We start from the raw sequence: 27,997 nt of genomic DNA, 5'->3' as shown, positions 1-27,997 counted from the left end.
ACACAAAGAGAAGATCCATAGGTGACCTCGGCAAGCCACATAAGAATGGCCAGACTGGGTCAAACCAAAGGTCCATCTAGCTCAGTATCCTCCTCCTCCTCCCTCTGTTACCTGGGGCTCTTTCAACCCAAACGTCTTGATAACTGTTACTCTATGCGAGATGGTGTCAGGAAATATATCAGGGGAGACACGACCGTCCGACCGATCGATGGCTGGCACAAACAGGACAACACAAGAGTGCTTTCACTTAAAGCTAAACTTTACTTAGTCTCACGCACTTACACATGTCCATGGCAGGTTAGTAAGACACCCCCAACCCTTGATAATTACCAAAGCTGAGTGTGGCTCTTGAGTGACACAGCGGCAGGCTTCTGGTGGCCAAATCTTCCATCTGCCGGTGGGGACTGCAAGATGTATCCAGAGGGAGAGTCCAAAAGAGTCCAACTACCTCAAACTTTCCCCCCTGATTTATACATTAGTAATAAAATGACATGTCCCTTCAAGCAAACTTGTTAAGTAAGCAGTTTCAATGGTCAAGCAAGAGGTTTCTTCTGATTATCGATTAACCAGGTGTGGGTTCTTCCAGAGTTTGCAGCCTTGAGGGCCCAATAGACATTCCTGGGGCACATCCTGCTCTTCTAAGATGCATCAGCAACAAACACAATTCTTATCAGGAAGGACGCGGGGTCAAGCTGCCCTTTCTGTGGCACCCAAAACTCCCTGCCCTCCTGCCTTGGTCAAGTCGAGACTGCTGAATGACCAATTTACAGCCTGCTGACTTGGCTGCTTTTAGCAATAAGCCATAGTGGTTTCAGGCACTTTACTGCTTTGCCAAAACCTCCCCGTACACCTCCTGTCCCTCAGTGCCACTAAATCTCCACACCTAGACAGCCGGTCCATCCGCTGCACCCCAATCCCCCATGCTTAAGCCTCCCTGCCAAATCCTGCACCTGGGTCCATAGAACTAAGCCTCACCTCTCGCTGGGAACTCGACTTCTTGTGCCCAGAGTGTCCCTGCCTCCCTTAGTAGATGGCCCGGGACACACAGCGTCTGCCTTTTCTAAAGAAGTGCTTGGAGAGGCTGGGTGTTTCTCTGCTTCTCGCCAGCTGGGGAAAAATCTCCTGCCCCACTGCAAAAGTGAGCACCTTGACTGGGAACGGCCACAGGCCCCACCAGTGGGGCTGGCCCTGCTTTCCTACTGTCTTCTGATGTTGGCCACAGAGCATCAGCAGCCACCCCACATGCTGCCCTTCGGGTGGGTGTTTGGCATGGCAGGGAGCAGGCTGGCCGGGTGTCTTTGTGGCTGTCTGCTGGCCAGGCATAGGCATGGTCCGCCCCTCCTCTTGCCTCACCCTGGGTTGCTCTGTGGCTTTTAAGCCTTCCCTTGGAGCTGCCAGCACCAGACACCTGTGCTCTAGGTGCCCAGAGGAGGAGAGGTGCGCTGGGCGCCAGCCTGGGACCCTTCCTCCCTCCTGCCTAGCCCTGACTATGAAGCCTGGCCCTGGCACTCCTGTCCATGTGGGCAAGAGGAAAAGTGTGGCAGCAAGCACAAGGGCCAAACTTGTGGGCATCAGGTGAAGCAGCGAGAATCCCAACCATCAGGTCAAACCGCAGGATTGCAGGCATCGGTAGCCAGGGCGGCAAGTTCGAGGCCCAACCCACTGCGGCCATCCCAACTGAAAACCTGGCTCCAGTGGGCATGAGTCACCCAGCAGGAGGGAAAAGACTCGCAAGCAAAGACAAGGTCCCACTGAGATTTGAATTCAGATTGCAGGATTCAAAGTCCTGAGTGCTGACCATTACACCATGGAACCAGCTTGTGCTGTTTTCTCTGGACATCTGTGACCCTCACAGAGCTGGCTTGTAGAAGGGGATTGTTGGCTCCTTACTAAAACTTAGTGGGGTTTTTTGGTTGGCTAGTTCCCAGTACCAAAAGAATGGGGAAGGGTCAATGGGACTGACAGTCCCCAGGGGCAATGGGGAGAGGCCAAAGCTCCAAGCTTGCCTGACTGACAGGAGTCACCAGGCCAGGCGCTCCCATCCTACATGTGAGCTGGAACTACCTGGGCCAGAGTGGGGCTGAGCTAAGGAGAGGGCAGGAGCCGAAGAAAAGCCGGGGAGCAGAGCTGTGGTGGTGTAGTGTGAGAAACTGCTACTTGTAGGAATTTGCTACCTGTAGCAGTTACTGATACCTTCGGTTTTTCTAACTTGTCCTAATTTGGTACTTCTCGCCTTTCCCATCTTCTGGTACAGAGGTAGCAAATTGTTACCCGTAGCCGTTATTGATCCCTAGGGTTGTTCTTATTTGATGACTTGTCCTAATTTGCTAAAACTTAATAGTGGTGGGGGATGGACGCATAAAGCCTACTGTTGCCAAACGACCCTGCCTGGTGTACGTCTGTATCAACTGCCTCTTAATACAGGAGTGTAAAAAATAGAGTGAGGTCATTCAAACATCATTTATTTTGCAGCTTCATTTACTGTGCTCACAATGGAGGATCCTGACATTGTTACTTCTGCCCAAGTGACCTGTGGGTTGGATTCATTGTAGTGGGAAGTGGGACATGTGGGGGATAATTTAAATTCTTAATTTCCTTAGGGTTTACCTTCAATATACTTGTATGGTGGTGTAATTTATCACCATGACGGTTCTATTTTATTTATTACAATAGCACCAGTAAGTCACACAAGTCACACAGTAACTGCAGCGAGTCTATGCTGACATAACTTGAGTTAACATAGGCTTGTAGTGTAGATATGGCCTTCGGTCTATGAAAGGTTTGGGAGAGGTAACAGGAAAAGGATGAGGGGAGACCAAGTTTCATTCAGGTGTTTAGCTCCAGCTTTTGTGGAAGCGGCCATACGGCACCCGAAAGGCTCAGGATCAAAGAGACACCTAAGAACAAAATATCATGTCTTAATTACCATTTCTTGACCTCAGGGTGTATAATTCAGGTTTTTAGAATTCTTGTGGTTGTCAAACCCTCTTGGGGTTGTAGATGTGTGTTCATTATTTTTTGAAGGCCAAAACTATAAAGGGGTTCAACAAAGAATTAGATCAGTTCCTCAGGATAGGTGCATCAGCTATGAGCCGATAGAATCAGGGATGCATCCTCATGCTCTGGGTGTCCCTAAACCTCTCGACTGCCAGGGCGGTTCACACAGTGATTGCCTCTTGTGTTCATTCCCTCAGAAGCACCTGCTGCTGGCCCCTGCCCGAGGACACGGTCCTGTACTAGACGGAGTATTCGTCTGACCCACTGCAGCCATTCTAACATTCAGCAAAAGTGACAATAGATTTTAGCCTTGGAGACGGATGTTACATCAGAGATATACTGCCTTTATGGAATACGTGTGAATCCAGTTCTACACACAAGCAATGGCAAGTGGAAAAACACTAAGGGCTGCACTGAGAGGCAACAAAGCAGTTGCAAAAGGCAATCACCATTGGTGGATTGAATAAAAAAAACATTTTGAGACCAGCCCAGAAATTCAGTCAGGCTGGAAGTCAGATGATCCAGCAGAATAAACTTCTGCTCTAAGAAGAAGAAGAAAAAGTTAGAATTAAAAATTCCAAATTAGAAATCTCAGTAAAAAACATTGCAAGTGCAATGCTAGAAACACAGATGTCATTGCTAAAACTAGCAAGTACTTACAGCTGCATATTTTCAAAGAGTACTTGTTGGTAAAATAGAAATGAAATAGCAGAATGACATGCATCTGCACAATAACAAAGCTAAATGATGAAGTGATAAGAGTATTTCAAGGAATCCCAGGAGCAGATAAGATAAATTTGTGAACTGCTATGACTATAAACAATGCAGTGATAAAGTTCAGGTCAAATCAGTAAATCAATGAGTTAACGAGGATATTGCATTGGAATCAAGTCATCAATTTACTCAAACCATCAGATTAATACAGCAGAAAATCAACCCTTATAAATCCTAAAAGAGCAACCCAAGAAGGCAGGTGCATATTTAGTGATGCCAAAACCCCAATCAGAGATTTTTACCCAGGCAATGCAACCCAGATTTAGCAGCTGAATATTTCAATACCAAAACCAAATTATTGCTTATATTTTGCCTACAACCTCAAAGCTAATTAGTTTTCACTATTGTGTAGCTAATACTTCAACTCGCCCTCTCATCCCAAAACACATACAGACCGTAGAGAGACATTAGTAAAAGAAGTTCAAACAGCTCTCGCTGAACAATGCATATCAGACAGCTCAATTCCTTGCAATGCTTCCATAGGTGAGGAGCACGCATTCAGTCATTTCATAGGGCAGAGTTTTAAGGCTATGAAGATTTTGGGAACTATTCTTCCTAGTATCTTCCCTTTGCAGATTTCAGAGGTGTTCACACGCTCACATTCTGTTACACCCCAATCTAATAGAAGGGCTGGGAGGTCTCCACGTTCATAAAAAGAAACAGACAAAAAAGAGAAAAAGGAACAAAATGTTTCTAAGGTTATAAGGGGTTGGATCTCTGCACCTCTCGGTCTTTGGATTCACCTGGAGTAGGAACCGTAGCTGCAGTTTAGGAACCAGGTAATGCAATAGATGGTCCAGCATGTCGGCCTAGCAGGCTGTTCAGGTACAGGGAGACGAGTAAAGGCTGCATAGCCTGTCGACGTTGTGCTTCATTCCCCAGAGGGGATCAGTGCTGGGATCCTGGCAATCAGTCTCTCTGAGGCTACGTCTACACGGGCAGACTTACAGAGCTGGGAGTTACAGTGCTGCTCAAAGAGCACTGAAGGGAAACTGCTATTGTGTGTTCACACTGTCAGCTGCCTGCACAATAGCGTGTTCACACTTGTGGCACTTGCAGAGGTGTTCAGAGCGGTGCACTCTGGGCAGCTATTGCACTGAGCATCGCTTCCTTTTCTGCCGCTAAGAGTTGTGAGAAGGCAGAGTGGGTCACGGGGCATCCGGGGTCTTGTCCCAATGCCCTGTGATGCATTGCTTCATGTCCCAGCAATCCCTGTGCTTCCGTCCACATTTGGCGCCATCTTTCAAAGGTTGGTGTACTGCACATTCTGTCTCTTCGTGCTGTAGGAATGGATCCCGCACTGTTGACCAATATGCTACATGTCACACATGGCAGTGGAGTTATTCCTTAAACTACAAAGGCAGAGGAGGTCAACAGTGATCTCGCCACCCGTAGTGGCTACGACACGAGATGGCTTGTGGCGTTCACAGAGGTGCTGACCACCGTGGAATGCCACTTTTGGGCTTGGGAAACAAGCACTGAGGGGTGGGATCACATCGTCATGCACATCTGGGATGACGAGAAGTGGCTGCAGAGCTTTCGGATGAGGAAAGCCACAGTCCTCCATCTAGCCCAGCATGCTGCCTGAGAGTGACCAGTGCCAGATGCATCAGAGGGAATGAACAGAACAGGCTTCCTGACCTGCAAGCTGAAGGTCTGTCACCCTTACCTTTAACAATATTGTTGTTGATTCCCACTCATTCTATCTTACCACACCTCCCCTGAGGTCTCTGGGCAAATCAGGAGTGAACCACTCCTTTGATACAGACATATCCCAATCCAGCTGAATTGAGGCAGACTTTGGGCCAATGTCAGTTTGGAAAAGGCCTGCTTCACCCAGCAGGTTTCTCAGAGTATCTGTTGCTGTGAACCGCACCTGGTGTGGATGTGTGAACCCCAAAGATATCAAACATGAAAGAAACACAAAGCCAGTTCTGAGGAGGTTTCCAGAGCCAGGACTGAGAGTTAAACAGCTGGAAGGAAAAGGGGCCTCAGGCCCTATAAAAACAACTAGCTGCAAAAACAAAACAAAAATTACATTAAAAAACCAACCCAGAAAAGCTCCCATCACACGTCCATCACCATTGTAGATTCTGACATCTCCAGCCTAATGTGACATCTTTGCTTTGCGAACAAGAGACCTCGAGAACTCTGTGGCTGTTACCCTCTAACTGGGTAAAAGGCTACACATCTTGTCTCAAGTAATTTTCCTCTTCAGGGAAGATTTATTTTAAAATTTATCAGAATAAATTCCATTTTAAATAGAAATGATTACCATCCAAGTGTGCTGCTTGCCTTGAGCTAGAATTCAGGATGTGACAGAGCGTCTGCTGAGACTGATCAAGCACTCGGACCGCTAGGCCTTCCTACTTCTCCACTGGTTACCAACGATACTGCCAAAAATGGCCTTGAGTGGGTCACCACCACACCCAGTGGCTCTGGGAAGAAGGATAAAGGAGTTTGAGGTGCAAGTCATGTTCTTCTCCATCCTCCCTGTTGAAGGAAAAGGCCCAGGTAGGAACTGTCGAATCGTGGAGGTAAATGCATGGTTACGCAGGTGGTGTTGGATAGAGGGCTTTGGATTCCTCAGCCATGGCATGTTGTTCCGGGAAGAAGGATTGCTAGGAAGAGATGGGATCCACCTAACGAAGGGAGGGAAGAACATCTTCACAGACAGGGTTGTTAACCTAGTGAGGAGGGCTTTAAACTAGGTTTGCCAGGGGACAGTAACCAAAGCCCTGAGATAAGTGGGGAAGTGGGATACCGGGAGGAAACACAAGGAGGAGGATGCAACAGAGGGGGCCTCCTGATTCATACTGAGAAAGCAGGGCAATTGGTTAGTTATCTTAGATGCATGTAAACCAACGCAAGAAGCCTGGGAAACAAGCAGGAAGATTTGGAAGACCTGGCACTGTCAAATATGATGTGATTGTAATAGACTTGGTGGGGCAGTTCACATGACTGGCACGCTGTCATGAGGTAGATGAGGCTTTACTTGGACAACTAACAGAAGTTTCCAGATCACAGGCCCTGGTTCTCATGGGGGACTTCAATCACCCCGACATCTGCTGGGAGAATAATACAGCAGTGCACAGACAATCCAGGCAGTTTTTGGAGAGTGTTGGGGACAACTTCCTGGTGCAAGTGCTGGAGGAACCAACCAGGGACCGTTCTCCTATTGACGTGCTGCTCACAAACAGGGAAGAATTGGTAGGGGAAGTAGAAGTGCGTGGTAACCTGGACAGCAGTGACCATCAGATAGTTGAGTTCAGGATCCTCACAAAAGGAAGAAAGGAGAGTAGCAAAATATGGATCCTGGACTTCAGAAAAACAGACTTTGACTCCCTTAGGGAACTGATAGGCAGGATCCCCTGAGAGGCTAAGATGAGGGGAAAAGGTGTCCAAGAAAGCTGGCTATATTTTAGAGAAGCCTTATTAAGGACACAGAAACAAACCATCCCATTGTGCAGAAAGAATAGCAAATATGGGAGGTGACCAGCTTGGCTTAACAGTGAAATCCTTGCTGATCTTAAACACAAAAAAGAAGCTTACAAGAAGCGGAAGACTGGACAAATGACCAGGGAGGAGTATAAAAATATTGCTCAAGCATGCAGGGGTGTAATCAGGAAGGTCAAAACACAACTAGATATGCAGCTAGCAAAAGATGTGAAGGGTAGCAAGAAGGGTTTCTACAGCTATGTTAGCAACAAGAAAAAGGTCAGGGAAAGTGCGGGGCCCTTAATGAATGGGGGAGGCAACCTAGTGACAGAGGATGTGGAAAAAGCTGAACTACTCAATGTTTTTTTTTGTCTCGGTCTTCACAGACGAAGTCAGTTCCCACACTGCTGTCCAGGGCAACACTGTATGGGGAGGAGGTGACCAGCCCTCAGTGGTGCAAGAACAGGTTAAGGACTATTTAGAAAAGTTGGACATGCACAAGTCGATAGGTCCAGATCTAATGCATCTGAGGATGCTGAGGGAATTGGCTGATGTGATTGCAGAGCCATTGGCCATTATCTTTGAAAACTCATGGCAATCAGGAGAGGTCCCGGATAATTGGCAAATACAGTGCCCATCTTTAAAGAAGGGAAGGGTGAGAACCCAGGGAACTACAGACCGGTCAGCCTCACCTCAGTCCCTGGAAAAATCATGGAGCAGGTCCTCAAGGAAACCATTTGGAAGCACTTAGAGGAGAGGAAGGTAATCAGGAACAGTCAACATGGATTCACCAAGGGCAAGTCATGCCTGACCAACCTGATTGCCTTCTATGACGAGATAACTGGCTCTGTAGATATTCGGGAAAGCGGTTGATGTGCGATATCTTGAATTTAGCAAAGCTTTTGATATGGTCTCCCACATTATTCTTGCCAGCAAGTTAAAAAAGTATGGATTGGATGAATGGACTATAAGGTGGATAGAAAGCTGGCGAGATTATCAGGCTCAACGGGTAGTGATTAATGTCTCAATGTCTAGTTGGCAGCCAGTATCAAGCAGAATGCCCCAGGGGTAGGTCCTGGAGCCGGTTTTGTTCAACATCGTTATTAATGATCTGGATGATGGGATAGATTACACCCTCAGCAAGTCTGCGGATGACACTGAGCTGGGGGGAGAAGCAGATACACTGGAGGGTAGGGATAGGGTCCAGAGTGACCTAGACAAATTAGAAGATTGGGCCAAAAGAAATCTGATGAGGTTCAACAAGGACAAGTGCAGAATTCTGCACTTAGGAAGGAAGAATCCCATGCACCACTACAGACTAGGGACCGAATGGCTCGGCAGCAGTTCTGCAGAAAAGGACCTGGGGATTATAGTGGATGAGAAGCTGGATATGAGTCAGCAGTGTGCCCTTGTTGCCAAGAAGGCTAAGGGCATATTGGGCTGCATTAGTAGGAGCATTGCCAGCAGATCAAGGGAAGTGATTATTCCCCTCTATTTGGCATTGGTGAGGCCAGACCTGTAGTACTGCGTCCAGTTTTGGGTCCCCCATTACAGAAAGGATGTGGACAAATTGGACAGAGAGAGTCCAGCAAAGGGCAACGAAAATGATCAGGGGGCTAGGGCACATGACTTATGAGGAGAGGCTGAGGGAACTGGGATTATTTAGTCTGCAGAAGAGAAGAATGAGGGGGGATTTGATAGCAGCCTTCAACTACCTGAAGAGGGGTTCCAAAGAGGAAGGAGCTCAGCTGTTCTCAGTGGTGGCAAATGACAGAACAAGGAGTAATGTTCTCAAGTTGCAGTGGGGGAGGTCTAGGTTGGATATTAGGAAACACAATTTCATTAGGAGGGTGGTGAAGCACTGGAATGGGTTACCTAGCGAGGTGGCGGAATCTCCTTCCTTAGAGGTTTTTAAGGCCCAGCTTGACAGATCCCTGGCTGGGATGATTTAGTTGGGGATTGGTCCTGCTTTGAGCGGGGGTTGGACTAGATGACCTCTTGAGGTCTCTTCCACCCCTAATCTTCTGAGTCTCTCTCTGCTTCATGAAACTTTGGATTCAAATGGTAAAAGACAGTTGTGCCCAATGTAATCATGGCATCGTTTCGGAGTGTGATCAATGTCACTGAACTAGGGAGCAGAGTTCTAAAAATAGTTTCCATGGGACACAGGTTACCATAGCGTCCATCTCTAGGGTGAAAATCAACCACTAGTACTGGCAATTTCTACCTGAGTATTTGTCAAATCTTTGACCTTACTAGGAACAATTTTACACTTCTCTGGCATAGAATACTTCACCAACCACACAACATATCAGGAGCGATGGTGAGGTATAATCTCCCGAGGTGAGCTGATTAGGAATGTCACTTCCATTTTTCCTATCTCTACCTGGATAGGGATTGCATTTTCCAAATAATAGGCAACATGCACCTGATTACGAAGGAGAGATCTTCAAAAGTGACCTCCTGCAGGGCCTGGGCCACAACTGCTTTGGGAGCGCAATGCATGGGTAGTTTGCTTAGTTACAAGTCATTTACTAAGGAATCCTCTTCCAGCTCATTTTGTTGTTACAGAGCATGAAATGACATTTTCCCTATCCCTGCCCTGTTCCTGCTCTTTGTTATAGTTCAATATATTTTAAGTGAGGAAAATGGTCGTAAAAATATCTGCTCTCCAGCACAACCTGATGCAACAACAGAGCAACTGGGAATGAAACCATTTGTTCCCGAAGGAGAAGCTTGATGTCTAACAATTGCTTTGAAATGAGGGAACAGTATAACCGTGATGCTCAGGGTTTGTTTAGACTAGGAAAAGTGATAGAGTTTAGGTCAGGTCAAGGGGAAAGCTAATGCCAACCGCTGCACCTGCTCTACAACTGTAATTGTCTTTTTATACTAAGATCACTAACTTGAGCAGCCAACGCCATGGACAGTCCTAGTGGATGTAAGACACAGGTAGTTTTTGCTTCAGTGTATCTTGTTGGATCAAACCTCTCTCCCGCACCTGGAGCTGATAAACATTCCTGGCTGGAAGGACACACATACCTACAACTCAAAAGGAAAGGAGTTGATAGAAAAGATCACAGGACTGACCCCAAAGAAAGTGAGCGGCAAAAGGCAGAAGCTGGCAACTCATCTGGCGGAGCTGAGAGACCACAGTGAAGATGGTGCAAAAATCTTTGCCCAGCCCTAGTCAAAGCATTTATTACAGTTCTCTCTCATGTGGGTTTTCTCATGTCTAATAAGGCTGGAGCTCTGATTGAAAGTTTTCCCGCACTCAGAGCACGTGCAGGGCGTCTCCCCTGTGTGGATTCTCTTATGTCTGATGAGGTGAGAGCTCCGAATGAAGCTTTTCCCCGCACTCAGCGCATGTGTAGGGCGTCTCTCCTGTGTGGATTCTCTGATGTGAGATGAGAGCTGAACGACGAATGAAGCATTTCCCACACTCAGAGCATCCATAAGGCTTTTCACCTGTGTGGATTCTCCTATGTGTGCTCAGGGTAGAGCTGTGATTAAAGCTTTTCCCGCACTCAGAGCATGTGTAGGGCCTCTCTCCTGTGTGGATTCGCTGATGTGAGATGAGAGCTGAACTACGAATGAAGCATTTCCCACACTCAGAGCATCCATAAGGCTTCTCACCTGTGTGGATTCTCCTATGTGTGCTCAGGGTAGAGCTGTGATTGAAGCTTTTCCCGCACTCAGAGCACGTGTAGGGTTTCTCTCCTGTGTGGATTCTACGATGTGTGATAAGGTGTGAGCTGCGATTGAAGCTTTTCCCACACTCAGAGCACGTGAAGGGCGTCTTTCTTGTGTGGATTCGCTCATGTGTGATAAGGTGTGAGCTGTGACTGAAGCTTTTCCCGCACTCAGAACACATGTAGGGCGTCTCTCCTGTGTGGATTCTACGATGTGTGATAAGGGCTGAGTGCCCACTAAAGCTTTTCCCGCACTCAGAGGATGTGTAGAGTTTCTCTCCTGTGTGGTTTCTCCAGTGTGTGAGAAGGTCTGAGCTCCGACTGAAGCTTTTCCCACACTCATGGCATGCGTAGCGTGTCTCTTCCAAGTTGATTCTCTCACATGTAATAAGGGCTGAGTGGCTACTGAAGTTTTCCTCTGGCCTCTGCTGAGTCTCACAGGCTTTTGCTTTTTCTGAGAGCACACAACTCCCGGAAACATTCCCGTTCGATCTTCCTGATAATGTTCCATGTGGTTCTACTTGCTCAGCATCTTCCTGCTGGAGTTTCTCCTCCTCATTCTCACTCACCATCCCATCACCTGATGGGAGACAGAGAGAATCCAGACATAGGTCATTCCCTGCACCAGAAAGAAAGGAAATCTCAGATAGAGGAATGGAAAAAAGAGCCAACAAACCAAAATATGTGCAGGAGATCAAACCTCTAAGGAGCTTGATTTTCCCCAAACCCTTCCACAGAGGAAGGGATCAGTTTTGGTCCCCATCTCACCAGAACACTCATGGGAAAGTGAGATCGGAGAGGGACCTGCTGCCAGTTGTCAGTCAGAATAGGAGAGAAGCCATGAGGGACATCTGCCAGAATGATTCCATTCTGCAGGGAACAATCCTGAACTTGGAGAGCTCACAAGGTCTTTCTATGGCATCCCAAATGTTTCCTGCGCTCCCAAACAGTTTTTGAGTTGGCTTTACCAATTCATAGAATCATAGAATATCAGGGTTGGAAGGGACCTCTTCCTCACCTGTGCAGGCAGCTCTCAGGAGCACTTCTTTCTCAGAGCCCTGGAGGTCTGGGACCCATGGCTCTTCCCCTCGTTCCATCTGGAATATCACATCAGGTTTGGAAACTGGAAACCCTACTCCACGCAAAGAAAACAAAGGAAGTCAGTGGAATTTGTGGAATACTTGTCACAAAAAATATTCCATGATTTTAACCCCAGATCATTTTTAAACAGTAACATCCCAAGGCCAGCTTTCTTGGCTCAAAGTAGCAGGAGAGTTATTATTATTATAAATCATATTCATTACCTTAGTGCCTAAGGACCAACTAACAATAGGTCCCCATTGTGCTAGGCAAAGAACAAACAGAGAAAAGTAGATGGCCCATGCCCTGAGGAATTTACAAGCTAAATAGACAAGACAGGCACAGAATGGGGGAAGGGATAGAACCCACTGTTAGAAGACAGATATTGAGGCCTGCCTGTAAAGCCTACACTTTAAGAATGTAGGTGTATTTTTATCACTTAGCTACTTACAGGGGTATAAAAACAAAGAATCAAAATCACAGTCACCCTGTGTATGGGCCTTTTCCCACTAGGATAGTCTGAGGCCTTGTTCTTAAGCTAAGGCCTTTGGCTAAGCAGCAGGGGCAGCCATAAGCTGGGAAGCATAGGGTCATATCCTCACATCCCAAACCAGTCACACTGACATAAGGTGGTATTGGGATGTTAGGAAGACTATTATGTCTGGATAGTGCCCATCGCCACCAGATAAAGAAACAGATCTTAAGGTGGTTAAAGAAAACTTAGTTTAAGAGCATCCTGTCTGGCAAGAAATCACTTGTCAATGGTTGTGGTTGTGAAACCTTCATTTCTGTATTGTTTTATCTTTATGGCCACCACTTTTACATTGTTAATTAGTCTGGCTCTCTAATTGTTTCTGTCTGCTGTATAATTAATTTTGCTAGGTGTAAGTTAATTAGAGTAGTGGGATATAATTGGTTACAGAATTATGTTATGATATGTTAGGATTGGTTAGTTAAATTTCAGTACAATGATTGCTTAAGGTATAGCTGAGAATATTACTGTATAAACAGAGTCAAACAGGAGAGGGAAGAGAAATTGGGATCATAGATTCTATGAATCATAGAAGATCAGGGTTGGAAGGAACCTCAGGAGGTCATCTAGTCCAACCCCCTGCTCAAAGCAGGACCAACCCCAACTAAATCATCCCAGCCAGGGCTTTGTCAAGCCTGACCTTAAAAACCTCTAAGGAAGGAGATTCCACCACCTAGCTAGGGAACCCATTCCAGTGCTTCACCACCCTCCTACTGAAAAAGTTTTTCCTAATATTCAAACTAAACCTCCCCCACGGCAACTTGAGACCATTACTCCTTGTTCTGTCATCTGCTACCACTGAGAACAGCTGAGCTCCTTCCCCTTTGGAACCCCTCTTCAGGTAGTTGAAGGCTGCTATCTAAACCCCCCTCACATTTCTCTTCCGTAGACTAAACAATCCCAGTTCCCTCAGCCTCTCCTCATAAGTCATGTGTTCCAGTCCCCTAATCATTTTTTTTCGACTCCGCTGGATACTTTCCAATTTTTCCACATCCTTCTTGTTGTGTGGGCCCAGAACTGGACACAGTACTCCAGATGAGGCCTCACCAATGTCAAATGTTTGTTAAGTGGGGGGAATGGGAACAGGGACACAGGCAAGGCTCTGCGGTATCAGAGCTGGGAACGGAACACCGGGGAACAGACTCTATCAGCATATAGAGATAAGCCCGACTGATGTGAAGGGCTTCAGAATACATAATCTTACAGCTGTAAAAATGGTACAGGCTACACTACCACCTGTGACATCATCAACAAAGTGCCCATTTGTGCCTGGGTAGGGGCCCTGCTATGGGAGGGAGGAGTGCAGCAAGGACTGGGGATCGGTGGCCAGGGTCGCTGTGCACAGACATGGGGAGGGGGGTAATGAGTCGGAGAGGGAGGGCAAGAGTTAAAATAATATTTGGCTGGAAAAATTTTTAATGAAGTGAAACTGAACAGAAATAAAACTGGAGTGTAAGCTCTAAAGCAACAAGGCTTGGGTGGGGATTCAGGGTTAAAGGTCTGGGATCCCCCACAGCTCTACATCTCCATACCTCTCCTCCCTCCCACCTCAATTCCCGCATGCCCTTCCTCCACACTCCCCTCCCCTTCTTCCGATTACTCTCAGCCACCTCACGGTAGCTTGGCAGCTTCTTGATTCTCTCCTCGTCTCTCACTACCTCATCCCTCCCTGCTGCTTCTTAGCTCTAACCCTGCACACACCCTCCCCATGTCCTGGCACCCCAGAATTATCTACTCCCCCCTTCTCCTCCACTCCTACGGCTCTGTTATCCCTTCACCCATGGGGTCCTGAATGGCAACATTATACATTCGCCTATCAAAAGAGGAGCTCGTCAGACTGTCACACAAGCCATGCATGAGTCATACACCTATTTACCTAATTTAGAATTCTACAGGCGGCATATTTTCCTCTTAAAATGAGGAAAAGGCATGAAAGCTACAGTTATCAATGTAGCCAATAAGGATACATTATATGCACTTTTAAAATGAATGCTGAAACCAAAAAGGCACATGTCCAAAAATTATTCTAGTGGGTGGGAGATCAGGCAAAAAAAAGGGGACCAAGGAAACATGTCAAAACTTGTATGATGAATAAAGGTATAAAGTTATTACTACTCAGGTTCTTTAGAGATCCCACAGCTTCTAATAACCGAGGGGACAAGACACCTTACCCAGCAAGACCACTGTCTCATAGTTCTCCTGCATGACATCCCAGTAGAGGGCTCTCTGAACAGGGTCCAGCAGAGCCCACTCTTCCCTGGTGAAATACACAGCCACCTCTTCAAAAGTCACCGGCCCCTGAAAGAGAAAGAGTCCAACACTCAGGACCTGCTGCCCCAGTCACAGCCCCACTATTCACAGAACAGCAGCACCAGGTAAATGAAAGCTCCGGGAGGCACATGTTAACAGAGCCCCACAACACCTTGCTTAGAGCACCCAGGAGGCATAAGAGGGTAGAAAGAGAGAAACTTTGTGTCTCCCAGCTGACAGATGGAGGCAGGGTCTTCACATTTATCACATACCTACTAACCAGAGCTTGATATAGGAGATGGTGCTGTCTCTGGACCCTGCTGGTGGCTCCCTGGTAGGAATCCCAACACTCTCCCAATAAAATATATGGAAGAAAGGGGAAGTCAATAGTAAAGAATAAAAGTTACAAGGTCAGAACCGTAGAAAATTGGTAAGGGAAGCTATCAGAAAACAATGACCAATTAATGAAAATAAGAAGGAAGATTTTAAAAGTATATTAAGTACAAAATTAATCCCTAACAATGGTAGTGGTAAATTACTAGATGGAAATGGTAGAATTATCAAAAATAATGCAGAAGAGGTAAAAGTGTTCAATAAATATTTCTCTCCTGGATTTGGAGAAAAACAGATGAGGTACTCATATCATAAGATCTTGACGATGACAGTCGTTCCATTCCAACAATAACTCACGAGGAAGGTAAACAGCAGGTATTACAGTTAGACGTGTTTAAATCAGCAGGTCCAGATAACTTGTATCCAAGAGTTTTAAAAGACCTGGTGGAGGAGCGTGGTGGACTGTTAATGTTGATTTTAATTAGGACTTGGAACACTGGGAAAATTCCAGAAGACTAAAGCTAATGCTCTGCCAATATTTAAAACATGTAAAAGAGATGACCCAGCTAATTACAAGAGTGTTAGTCTGACATCGATACTGGGCAAGTTAATGGAGCAGCGAATATGGAAACACAGCATACATTAAATAGATTAAAAACTGTGATTGTAAATGGGGAACCATGGTCGAGTGGATTTCTTCCTAGGGGGTTCCCACAAGGATTGGTTCTTGGCTCTGTGCTATTTAACATTCTTATTAATGACCTGGAAGAGAATATAAAATCATCACTGATAAAGTCTGCAGTTGCCACAAAGATGGGGTGGGGGAGGGGCAGGAACTAATGAACTGTCGGTAGATTCAGGCTCCAGCACTGGGAGTCTGGGAAGTTTTCCCAGCTCTGGCTGGAGGGTTATTTCCTGTTCCACAAAGAGGGGAAGTTCCATTCCCAACTCCAGTGCTTTGAAATCAGGCCCTATCTGACACTACACCCCACTTTCAGCATAGTGGTATGATTATAAAATGATTAGGACATAATTATGATGTATTTTGTGCAAGATGCATCATGTGCGGTGTCATTGGAAAAGTTATGATTTGCTGAATATGATTATCCTATTTGTGTGCATGGATCATGTTTGTATCTGAAGTTATGGACATTGACTATGTATTTGTATTTTAAATGTGCTTACTCGGGGTAACACCCACAACTAGCCTTTCAGGTACAACAGTGACGAAGCCAGACAGTGCTGATGGATCATCAACAAAGACAATGGACCGTGGAAGAGTTTAGCCCTCCTGTGAATGTTTCAGCCAGTCTATGAGTTATGGCTACTATGACTCAGCAGGGAATGTGACCAGACCACATGACACTGGACTCCATTTTGGTACGTGTATTTTTCCACTAACTGGACTGGGAACTGAGTTTGGAACAAAGGGGTCCTGCCATATGGAAAAGCTACATAAGGTGCGGTGTGACATCATCTCTTAGCCTCATTCCCCACACAAGAGAACTACTGGAAACACCTGAGGAACAAAGACTACCCTAGGACCAGCACTTCCCCCAGTTCAAAGGGATTTCTAGCTTGTGTATGGAAACTTGGTGGACTGCTTCTATCATTAGTCAGGGTGAGAAATTCCTAATTCAAATTCTATCCATCTGGTATGTTAGACTTAGTCTGAGTTTTTGGTTATTTGCTAAGTAATCTGCTTTGATCTGTTTGCTATCACTTAAAATCTATCTTTCTGTAGTTAATAAACTTGTTTTATGCTTTATCTTAACCAGTGTATTTTGAGTGAAGTGTCTGGGGAAAATCTCAGCTTGGTTAGCACAAGCTTGTTGTGCATATCTACCCCATATTGAGGGAAAGGCAAACTATATTAATGAGCTTACATTATAGAGATCCCTGTGCACTATAAGACGGTATAATTCTGGATTTATACTACAGCAGGTGTGCAAGGTTGGGGAGCTGGGAAATTGGCTGATGTCTTCTATCTGTCCTTGAGTGGCTTAGGTAAAGCACTCAGGTAGCTTAGTTGGATGCATGGCGCCATCTGCTGTCATGTTGGGATAAGAGGGCCTGGAGAGGCTGGCTGAATCTCCAGAATGCAGTGTGAGAAGGGCCAGCCCAGCTTGAGGGTTAGAGGGCACAGCGGTTCCCAGAAGCCCCCCAGACTGCATCCCGGGGTGACAACTCATCACACCCTAGATTACACAACTCTCAGCAGGTACGTCACAACCTGTCCCCTCCCTTTCCCCACGCTAGATATTTCCTGCCTCCCACCATCTCTAGCAGCTCCCACCCTCTTTTGCCTGTACTGCTCCGCTCCCTCAAAGCAGAGCCCACCACCAGCTCCCTGATAATTGCTTACCTGAGCCAGCTCCATTGCAGCCATTTCCTTCCCCCTGGGAGGATGGGATGATCTGGAGCAAAACATGGACGTTATTCTGTAGCCTGCCAGGGCGAGAAGGGCAACGTGAGATAATTCAGGTGGGGCTTTTATCCATTCCACAAGACAATTCCCCCCAGGATTTTTCCCTGCTAATGGACATTCTAGGTTCTGCCACACTGTGAAGCACAGAGTGACCTTATTCCAGTACTTGCCTAGCTCCCTCCCACCAGGACGTAACCCTGAGACATGGTGAAACCCTCCCAGTATCAGAGACTCTCTGTTACACTTATCCAGTTTGCGGAGAATACCAAGCTGGGAGGAGCTGCAAGTGCTTTGGAGGATAGGATTAAAATTCAAAATGATCTGGACAAACTGGAGAAATGGTCTGACATAAATAGGATGAAATTCAATAAGGACAAATGCAAAGTACTCCACTTAGGAAGGAACAATCAGTTGCACAGATACAAAATGGGAAACAAATGCCTAGAAAGGAGTACTGCAGAAAGGGATCTGGGGGGGTCAAAATGGATCACAAGCTAAATATAAGTTAACAGTGTAACACTGGTGCAAAAAAAAGCAAATATCATTCTTGGATGTATTATGAGGAGTATTGTAAGCAAGACACAGGAAGTAATAATTAAGCAATGGGCTTAAACTGCAGCAAGGATGGCTTAGGTTGGACATTAGGAAAAACTTCCTAACTATCAGCGTGGTTAAGCACTGGAATAAGTTGCCGAGAGAGGTTGTGGAATCGCCATCATTGGAGATTTCTAAGAGCAGGCTGGACAAACACCTGTCAGGGATGGTCTAGATAATATTTAGTCCTGCCTTGAGTGCAGGGGACTGGACTAGAGGGACCTCTCAAGGTCCCTTCCAGTTCTATGAACCAAAGGCCAGAGAATAGCAGAATCAAAGGAGTCCCTTTGGGGGATTCTTCCCATCATTGTCCCCAAGGCAGCTGTCTCAGGTTTACAAAGTTGTTTGATGCTCCAGCCTTTATACAGTCTCTCCTGGGAGTGCCCCCTTTCATGGGATGGGCCTAGTTTTAGCTTTTGGCAAGCGTGACCCCAGGGGCTCTGAGACTGGGCCTTCTTGCCTCAGCACACCTTGTTTCTTTCTGTGGTTCCCCAGTGAGTCCAAATGAGTAGATACTTCAGATAGAGACTGTGAACATAAGAACAGCCCACTGCGTCAGAACAATGGTCCATCTAGCTCAGTGGCCAATGCCAGGTGCTTCAGAGGGAATGAACAGAACAGGGAATCATCAAGTGTCCATCCCCTGTCACCCATTCCCAGCTTCTGGCAAACAGAGGCTAGAGACACCATCCCTGCCCATTCTGCCTGTGACAATGGCAGATGAGGTTTTAGCTCTTGCAAAAGCCCCCATGTCTTAAATGAGCATGGACAAACGCAGAGCTGGAATCTGTCTGGCTCACCTGTGTTAGTATTGTTAAAACAGGTATGAGAATTATAAGAATGTGTTTAGTGTTTAGACTTTATTGAATGCTTGTGAGTTGCTACCTGGATTAATATCTGACTAGCTGCACTCCGAGCCTCTGTGGCTCTGTAAATCACCAGACAGGAGAGAGACTTTACCTAGGTGAAGGGCTGTTTGACAACAGAATGAATTACATCCTGCCTGGCAGGAAAGGTCCATCAACACCAGATAGACTATTATCATAGAATCACAGAATATCAGGGTTGGAAGGGACCTCAGGAGGTCATCTAGTCCAACCCCCTGCTCAAAGCAGGACCAATCCCCAATTAAATCATCCCAACCAGGGCTTTGTCACGCCTGACCTTAAAAACTTCTAAGGAAGGAGATTCCACCACCTCCCTAGGTAACGCATTCCAGTGTTTCACCACCCTCCGAGTGAAAAAGTTTTTCCTAATATCCAACCTAAATCTCCCCTGCTGCAACTTAAAACCATTACTCCTTGTTCTGTCATCTGCTACCACTGAGAACAGTCTAGAGCCAGCCTCTTTTTGGAACCCCCTTTCAGGGAGTTGAAAGCAGCTATCAAATCCCCCCTCATTCTTCTCTTCCGTAGACTAAACATCCCCAGTTCCCTCAGCCTCTCCTCATAAGTCATGTGTTCCAGACCCCTCATCATTTTTGTTGCCCTCTGCTGGACTCTTTCCAATTTTTCCACATCCTTCTTGTCGTGTGGGGCCCAAAACTGGACACAGTACTCCAGATGAGGCCTCACCAGTGTCGAATAGAGGGGAATGATCACGTCCCTCGATCTGCTCGCTATGCCCCTACTTATACATCCCAAAATGCCATTGGCCTTCTTGGCAACAAGGGCACACTGTTGACTCATATCCAGCTTCTTGTCCACTGTAACCCCTAGGTCCTTTTCTGCAGAACTGCTGCCTAGCCATTCGGTCCCTAGTCTGTAGCGGTGCATGGGATTCTTCCATACTAAGTGTAGGACTCTTCACTTGTCCTTGTTGAACTTCATCAGATTTCTTTTGGCTCAATCCTCCAATTTGTCTAGGTCTCTCTGTATCCTATCCCTGCCCTCCAGCGTATCTACCTCTCCTCCCAGTTTAGTGTCATCTGCAAACTTGCTGAGGGTGCAATCCACACCATCCTCCAGTTCATTTATGAAGATATTGAACAAAACCGGCCCCAGGACCGACCCTTGGGGCACTCCACTTGATACCGGCTGCCAACTAGACATGGAGCCATTGATCACTACCCGTTGAGCCAGACAATCTAGCCAGCTTTCTATCCACCTTATAGTGCATTCATCCAGCCCACACTTCTTTAACTTGCTGGCAAGAATACTGTGGGAGACCATGTCAAAAGCTTTGCTAAAGTCAAGGAACAACACGTCCACTGCTTCCCCTTCATCCACAAAGCCAGTTATCTTGTCACAGAAGGCAATTAGTCAGACATGACTTGCCCATGGTGAATCCATGCTGACTGTTCCGGATTACTTTCCTCTCCTCTAAGTGCTTCAGAATTGATTCCTTGAGGACTTGCTCCATGATTTTTCCAGGGACTGAGGTGAGGCTGACTGGCCTGTAGTTCCCAGGATCCTCCTTCTTCCCTTTTTTAAAGATGGGCACTACATTAGCCTTTTTCCAGTCGTCTGGGACCTCCCCCAATCACCATGAGTTTTCAAAGATAATGGCCAATGGCTCTGCAATCACATCCGCCAACTCCTTTAGCACTCTCGGATGCAACACATCCGGCCCAATGGACTTGTGCACGTCCAGCTTTTCTAAATAGTCCCGAACTACTTCTTTTTCCACAGAGGGCTGGTCACCTCCTCCCCATGCTGTGCTGCCCAGTGCAGTAGTCTGGGAGCTGACCTTGTTTGTGAAGACAGAGGCAAAAAAAGCATTGAGTACATTAGCTTTTTCCACATCCTCTGTCACTAGGTTGCCTCCCTCATTCAGTAAGGGGCCCATACTTTCCTTGACTTTCTTCTTGTTGCTAACATACCTGAAGAAACCCTTCTTGTTACTCTTAACATTTCTTGCTAGCTGCAACTCCAGGTGTGATTTGGCCTTCCTGATTTCACTCCTGCATGCCCGAGCAATATTTTTATACTCATTCCTGGTCATTTGTCCAATCTTCCACTTCTTGTAAGCTTCTTTTTTGTATTTAAGATCAACATTATGGGATGTTGAAAAAGACAAAAGACTCTTGTTGTGCTCTTGACCTCCCATTAGCTGAGCAGCACCCTCAAAGGCAATGCTGCCAGTTGGTCACCCCACCATGGGGCTGATAGGGGGCCATTCCCTGGGCCTGGGTGCCTGTGAAAGGCTATATAAACCCCACACTGGCACAGAAGGGGTTAAACTGCAGCTTTAGTCTGGACTGGCCCAGTCCCTCCACACCTGCAATGCCAGGACTGGAGCAGGAGTTAACAGGAGAGACCTTCTCTACTCAGAAGGGGTCCACCCTGGGAAGGGAACAGTCTGTGGAGCATCTCCAGCCCCAAAGAGAGGGCTGGCAGCATTCGGGGCTCTGGCCTTCACTGAGTTTCACTTGACCAGTTATGAGCTTTCACACAGGCTGCAAAGCCCTGGGCAAGGCAACTTTCAGAGGCCAAGAGAAGGGGATAGAGCTTAGAGTTTCTCTGCCAGTGAGGAAGGGGTAGCAGGAGGGAAAACTGGCAGCTGATAGTTGGAGGGATGAAGAGATTTGGGGGTATGGAGCAGGACAGAAGCAGCTGGGATTGGGCAGAATTAAGGTCCCTACAGGGTACAGGCAATCGCCATAGGGCTACGAATAAAGCATTTTCCTGTATAAATTTCCAGATTACATTATACCAATTTGTAAAGACACATGAGCTCTTTCCCTCATGGTATCACCTTCACTGGGTTCTTTCTTTTATTGGTAATTCCCACAAGTCAAGAGATAAAAAAGATTCTATCACTTATGAAGTGGCCATTTCAAATTTCTGGGGAGTGTCTATTATTTTGCATTAGGGGCCAGGTCCTTGGAGAAACGGAGCCTTGGTTTCATTTTAACTTGTGCATACTCAGCAGCTTCCGGATTTTGGTTCAAAGTATTAACATGTTTCCCTGGCCTGTTCTTACAAGTACTGTTATAGAAAGTAGGGAGGGGCAGAAACTCACTGCAGGATCAGTAGCTGAGTCCCTTTGATATTTATAGCTCATCAGAAGTGGTGGACCCACTTGATGCTGCCAGAGCCATCTGCCATGGGACCTACATGGCAGAATTAAGGTTGGGTGCCTTAACTGTGAATTTCCAACCCTAGCATATTGCGATTGCTGTTAAGTGGGTTTGGCAAAATTCATTTTGTCTATTTCTTTTTTTAATTTCAATAGATGATATCGATAGTTATTTTTAAGCCCTTTTTTCAATGTTTACAATTTCAATGTTCAGATCTGTGGGAAGTTATGGGGGTGGTCAGACAACAATTATTTAATTACAGTAAATGTTGAGATTTAAAAAGCTAAATCTTTGTAACTGTTCAAACACAAATTGTCAATGTCACATGCAAAACATACAGTGTAAATATCCGTAAATCAAACCTGACTTTCTCCAGAAGCATTTCTATATTTTACCTGTACAGTGAAGTCAACATTTACTGCAATTTATTCATAAAAATCCAATCCTTTCAAGTGTACTTTTAAGTAATGAAGTACTTTACAGTCTAGGAAGTGAAGAATGAATGCTTGCTTTGAGGATAATTACATCCTCCCTGTGATGTATTTTACTCTCAGTAGCGTAACCCCATCGTGATGTAGCTCCTGTCTGGGAGCTCTGCTGAGGCCAGTGGCATTATGATCATAAGGTGACACTCTGACACACGAGCATAGACACATGGGGGAGGGTGGAGGATGAGGTAACATGGAGACTACCAGGGTTGAACATGGCCCTACAGAGTGTGGGGAGCAAACTCCGTCTCAGTCTCTCCTCTCTCCCACCTCCCAGAGACAGTAACGCTGATAAATTGTTCCCTGAAATCTAAATAGCCCCAGCATGCGAGACAGTGACTGATGCAGGTGTCTAAGGGGCTGCAGCGCCAACCCCCTGCCCGGACGAGGGGGATGAAGAACTGCAGTAGAAACGGGTTAGGCTAGGAGAGGGCACAGCTGATGTGGGACTGGGAGCTCAGTTGACCAAGAGGCCAGAACTTATGCAGGGGGTTGGGACAAGAAGTCAACAGGACTCGGTAGAGGCACTTCTGTGTATTTTCCCCGTTTACCATCCTGCCATGTATTTAATTTAGAAACTTTTCATTCAGATTTAAACACATTGGAGCGAAGCTCTGTTGAGGCATTTCCACTTACAGTGGTACAGTTTTAATTAGGTGCTTAATCAGTTGCTAATGCAACACAAAGCAGTCAATAATTGGTGTGCTTTCCTTCATTAACTTGACTGTGTGCGGTGCATAGCTTTAAAAAAAAAGATGGTGTGAGTGAGTGTCGAAAGTTCAGGCATTAAGACATGGAAGTTAGGTGTCAGTTCCGTTCTCATGCGTTTATCTCGTTATTTTAATTTCGGTTTTGAATCAGTATTAATACCATGTTGTTTTAATAGCATTAGGGTCTATTTCTATAATTGTTTGGAAGATTTCATTGGATATTATGAACCAGCCATCTTAACCTTTTATTTTGAGATCAGTAAATACTATCCAGCCCCCCACTCCTGAAAGTCTGCAAGCACTGGCCAGTGGCATGCTCCCTAGAGAGCAAACACCTGACAAGCCCTTTTGCCCTAAAAAGCACTTTGGCTCTTTGACATTGCTTCATCCACCCCATCAGAAAATGCTATAGGTAACCAAGTAATTACAGCGTACCCTCATGAGGTGTAGTTCTACCAGGTATGTGCCAAAATTCAAATGGTTCTGTTTGGTTTATCTTTCATTCAGCTTTGCAATTATTAGAGCTCATTTAAAAACTGGAACTGAAATAACAAAAGCAAGTTAAGAAGAGAGTGGCCTCGGGCACAGGCAGGGGGAAAACAATAAAGGGAAAAAACTGACTATGCAAAAAGGAACATCCCAAACTATCAGAACCCCAGACCCCCGTCCAACTGGATCCACCCCAGCCAGGCATATCAAGCTGGGCCCCTGAAAAATCGCCCATCCCGTCTGGCAGTGAATGCCGCGTGTTCCAGATGGAGCTATGGTGTGTACGTCTGCTCCGCTGACATGCTGCTTTGGTACGGAAGGCACCACGGCCACAGGGAGCAGGGACATGGACTCCTACAAAACAAAATCCAACACCGCATCCCCTCCCACCTCCGCACGGTCTGCCATCCCTTCCCCCACCTCCACATGGCCACTCTCAGCCTATTGTTAACAGTTCCTTCCAGCCTTCAGCTCTATAAATAAATAAAACATGGTGTTACAAAAGGTAGATCCTGCCAGAGCAACCTGATCTTCTGTGAGAAACCTAATTTTTTGGACAAAGGAAATGCAGTAGCTCTAATCTATCTGGATGTCATTAAGGTATCTGATACAGTTCCACATGGGAAACTATTCGTTAAATTGGAGAATAATATGAGAACTGAAAGGTCGATAAGGAATTGGTTACAGGGGAGATTACAAGAGGTCATGGTGAACGGTGAGTTGTCAGGCTGGAGGGAGGTTACTAGTGGAGTTCCTCAGAGATCAGTCTTGGGAACGATCTTATTTCATATTTTTATTAGTGACCTTGGCACAGAAAGTGGGAGTGTGACACAAAGCTGGGAGGGATTGCCAACATGGAGGAGGCCAGGAATATCATCCAAGAAGATCTGCATGACCTTGAAAGCTGGAGTAATAGAAAATGGGATGAAAATCAGTAGTGCAAAATTATGCACTTAGGGACTAATAACAAGAATTTTGCAAATAAGCTGAGGACTTATCAGTTGGAAGTGACAGAGGAGGAGAAAGACCTAGGTATATTGGTTTATACAAGATAATTATAAGCTGCCAATGGGACACGGCCGTGAAATAGGTTAACGCAGTCCTAGGATGCATCAGGCGAGGTATTTCCAGTAGACACAGGGAAGGGTTAGTCCTGTTATACACGGTATCGATGAGACCTCATCTGAAATACTGTGGGCCATTCTGGTCTCCCATGTTTAAGAAGGATGAATTCAAAGTGGAACTGGTGCAGAGAAGAGCTACTAGGATGACCCAAGGAATGGAAAACCTGCCTTATGAGAAGAGACTCAAAGAGCTTGGCTTGTTTAGCCTAACCAAAAGAAGGCTGAGGGGAGATAGGATTACTCTCTATACATACATCACAAGGATAAATACCAGGGAAGGAGAGGAGTTATTTAGGTTAAACACCAATGTTGACCCTAGAACAAATGGATACTGGCCGTCAATAAGTTTAGGCTTGAAATTAGGCGAAGGTTTCTAACCATCGAAGTGAAGTTTTGGAACAACCTTCCAAGGGGAGCAGTGGGGGCAAAAGAATCAACTGGTTTCAAGACTGAGCTGGATACCTTTATGGAGGGGATGGTATGATGGGACTGCCTACAATGCCATGTAGCCAATCTGCTACAGGTGGTGGTGATAGGAAACTAGATGGGGAGGGCTCTGAGTTACTACAGAGACTTCTTTTCCCAGGTGTCTGGCTACTGGCTCTTGCCCATATGCTCAGGGTCTAACTGATTGCCATATTTGGGGATGGGAAGGAAATTAGCCCAGACTCAGATTGGCAGAGACCCAGGGGGTTGGGGTTTTTTTCCCTTCCCCTTCAGCATGGGGCATGGCATGGGTCATTTGCAGGTTTAAACTAATGTAAATGGTGGATTTTTTTGTAATTTGAAGTCTTTAAATAATGATTTGAGGATACACTGATGGCGATCAGGGCCTCATTGTGCTGCGCTTGGCAGAGAGCCTGACTGAGATCAGCACCCCCATTGTGCTGGGCACTGCACAGACAGAGAGGGACAGTCCTTCCCCCAAAGCGATCACAATCCAAGTAGACAATGGGTAGGAGGAAAACAGAGAGGGGCTGGGACTCCCCAAGGTCACCAAGCAGATCAGTGACAGAGCCAGGAACAGACCGTGCAAACTCCAGAGCCCCAACACTCTCAGCTTGGAAAGGTCCCCAGACCCCACTGTATTAGGCTGCGGGAAGATGTGGTTTGTCCAGGGATGCACAGGCTGTCCTGGCAGGGCAGCTCAGCTGCAGTCCCTGCACACAGCTGGGGGGGTGTCCCCTGGGTCAGGAGAAGTCAGTGTCCAGTCCTGTGGGGCTGTGCTCCTGGCTCGTACCTCCAGCACTCACTGCTGCCCCTCCGTTACCAGCTGCACTGTTCAGCCAGCCCCAGGCCTCAGTGAGGTCACTGTCCCCCTCCACACCCCAAACCGTCCGACTGGGACATGGTGCACCCGTACCAATCAGACTGCACTAGTGTAAATTGTGTCTGTACTAAGGGTTTGCACCAGTGCCTAAAACACCAGCGTGGCAGAGACCTTCAGTACCCAAAAGAGCACTAGAACTGGGATCTCTTTCTAGCTCTGTCACAGACGGCCTGCGTGACCTTGGACACGTCAATGTTTCTCCTCCCAACTTTCGTCTATTTACCCAGCTGCCCACTCACTGGGGTCTCCTCTCTCTCTCTCCAGAGCTGCTCACCCCTAAAGTCTGTGTGGGTGGCCCCAGGGCCAAGGTAGCTCAGCTCTGGAAGAGTCTTACAAGGGCGGCTGTGGAGTCTCTCTCTCTGGAAGTTTTTAAGAGCAGGGAGGACAAACCTCTGTCGAAGATAATCTACCTGCACTTGGTCCTGCCTCGGCAGAGAGAGCTGGACTTGCTGACGTCTTGAGGTCCTGGCCAGCCCTACATTTCTATGGTGCGATGCAATCTATACGTAGAAAAACACAACCTACAGAATAAAACCCACCGCCGCCAGGCCAGGCAATTTAGGGAAAACACCCCAAGCCCCCCAGACCTCCTCTCCGCCGCGCGGGCCAGTTGTGGGTCAGCGGTGAAACCCGAGTGCGTTTCCCGTCGCCGTTGGGCCGAGGGCCCGAGCGAGAGGAGGCAGCGTTGGCAGGGAAACGCACCCTCCGGCTGGCGGATGGGGGGAAAGGGCGAAGTCGCAGGCGGGGGTCGTACGTTACCGCTGGCGGGACGGGGCCCAAGGCTCGGGGCCAGCCCGGTCGAGCGGACGAGGAGGGAGCAAGTGGGGGGGGGGGGGTTGGGGGATATTTTCTATCCATCAGTTGGGGGGGGGGAACGGGTCACAAACCCCCCCTTTGACAAGAGGCGAGAAACCCCCCCGGAGCGGGCGGGGGGGATTTCATGGGGCCACGGGAGGGGGAGGGGGGGCCGTTTGAAGGGATTTTATGGGACTGCCCAGCACAGACCGACACAAAGTGGGCCCCCCCTTCACACGGGCCGCGGGGGGGGGCAGTTTGAAGGGGCCCGGGGGGGGGCGGTCCCTGGACCAGGGAAGGGGGCAGCAGCGGGGGATGGGCAGGTGCCCCCCCCCGCTTCTCCCAGGGAACAGAGACACTTCAACCCCCCCCGCCCACTACGGAGGCCGAACCGGGACCAACCAACGCAGGCCCCGCCCCCGCTTTCGGCCTGGCCCGTGCCCGGGGGGGTCTCGGCCCAGTTCCCCCCAACCCCCCGAGGAGCGGCTCGGACCCAGGCCGGGCGCCCCGCCCCCATCCCGCCCGGCTCTTACCGGCTCTGCGCCGCGCTTCCCGCCGCCGCTGCAGCGGGCCCCGGAAGTGACGTACCCAGGGGTCCGGGCGGGGGAAGGAGGAGGCACGTGACGGTTGCGGCCGTTTGGGCCGTTGGAGCGCGGCGCGCGCAGGGCTGTGAGGCGGCGCTGCCCCCCCTCTCCGTTGGGGGCGGGGTTCTCCACAGCCCCACCCCTTGCCCCGCCCGCCGCTCTCGGCCCCGCCCCGCTCCGGCTGCGGGGAGCTCGGGGGACCCCCCCCGGCAGGAGCCTGTCCCCGCCCCCCCGCGGCTCCTGCCCCTCCCCCCACGCGGGGTCTGCGCTGCGGGGCCGGGCATTAACCCCTCGTTGGCCGGGGGGGAGGGGCAGCCCCTGGGCCGGAGCCTGCAGGG

The 27,997-nt window shown here is 47.6% G+C and overlaps 1 protein-coding gene and 1 non-coding gene across 2 annotated transcripts; both read right to left on the bottom strand.

The window, feature by feature from the left end:
* Window positions 1–257: 257 nt before the first annotated feature.
* LOC144258298 (uncharacterized) lies at window positions 258–27,654 on the bottom strand. The gene is given in 7 exon segments (XM_077806773.1): window positions 258–2,897; window positions 10,300–10,563; window positions 10,565–11,520; window positions 11,920–12,033; window positions 14,685–14,811; window positions 17,462–17,544; window positions 27,609–27,654. Coding segments are annotated over 5 exon segments (1,431 nt in total). The 5' UTR covers window positions 17,528–17,544; window positions 27,609–27,654; the 3' UTR covers window positions 258–2,897; window positions 10,300–10,395.
* Window positions 1,744–1,815, bottom strand: TRNAQ-UUG (transfer RNA glutamine (anticodon UUG)). The gene has a single exon. It is a non-coding gene; the product is annotated as a tRNA-Gln (tRNA).
* Window positions 27,655–27,997: the final 343 nt, after the last annotated feature.

The sequence above is a fragment of the Eretmochelys imbricata genome, chromosome 28 (assembly GCF_965152235.1).
Source record: "Eretmochelys imbricata isolate rEreImb1 chromosome 28, rEreImb1.hap1, whole genome shotgun sequence".
NCBI lineage: Eukaryota > Metazoa > Chordata > Testudines > Cheloniidae > Eretmochelys > Eretmochelys imbricata.
This window is presented reverse-complemented; position numbering and strand designations above follow the sequence as displayed.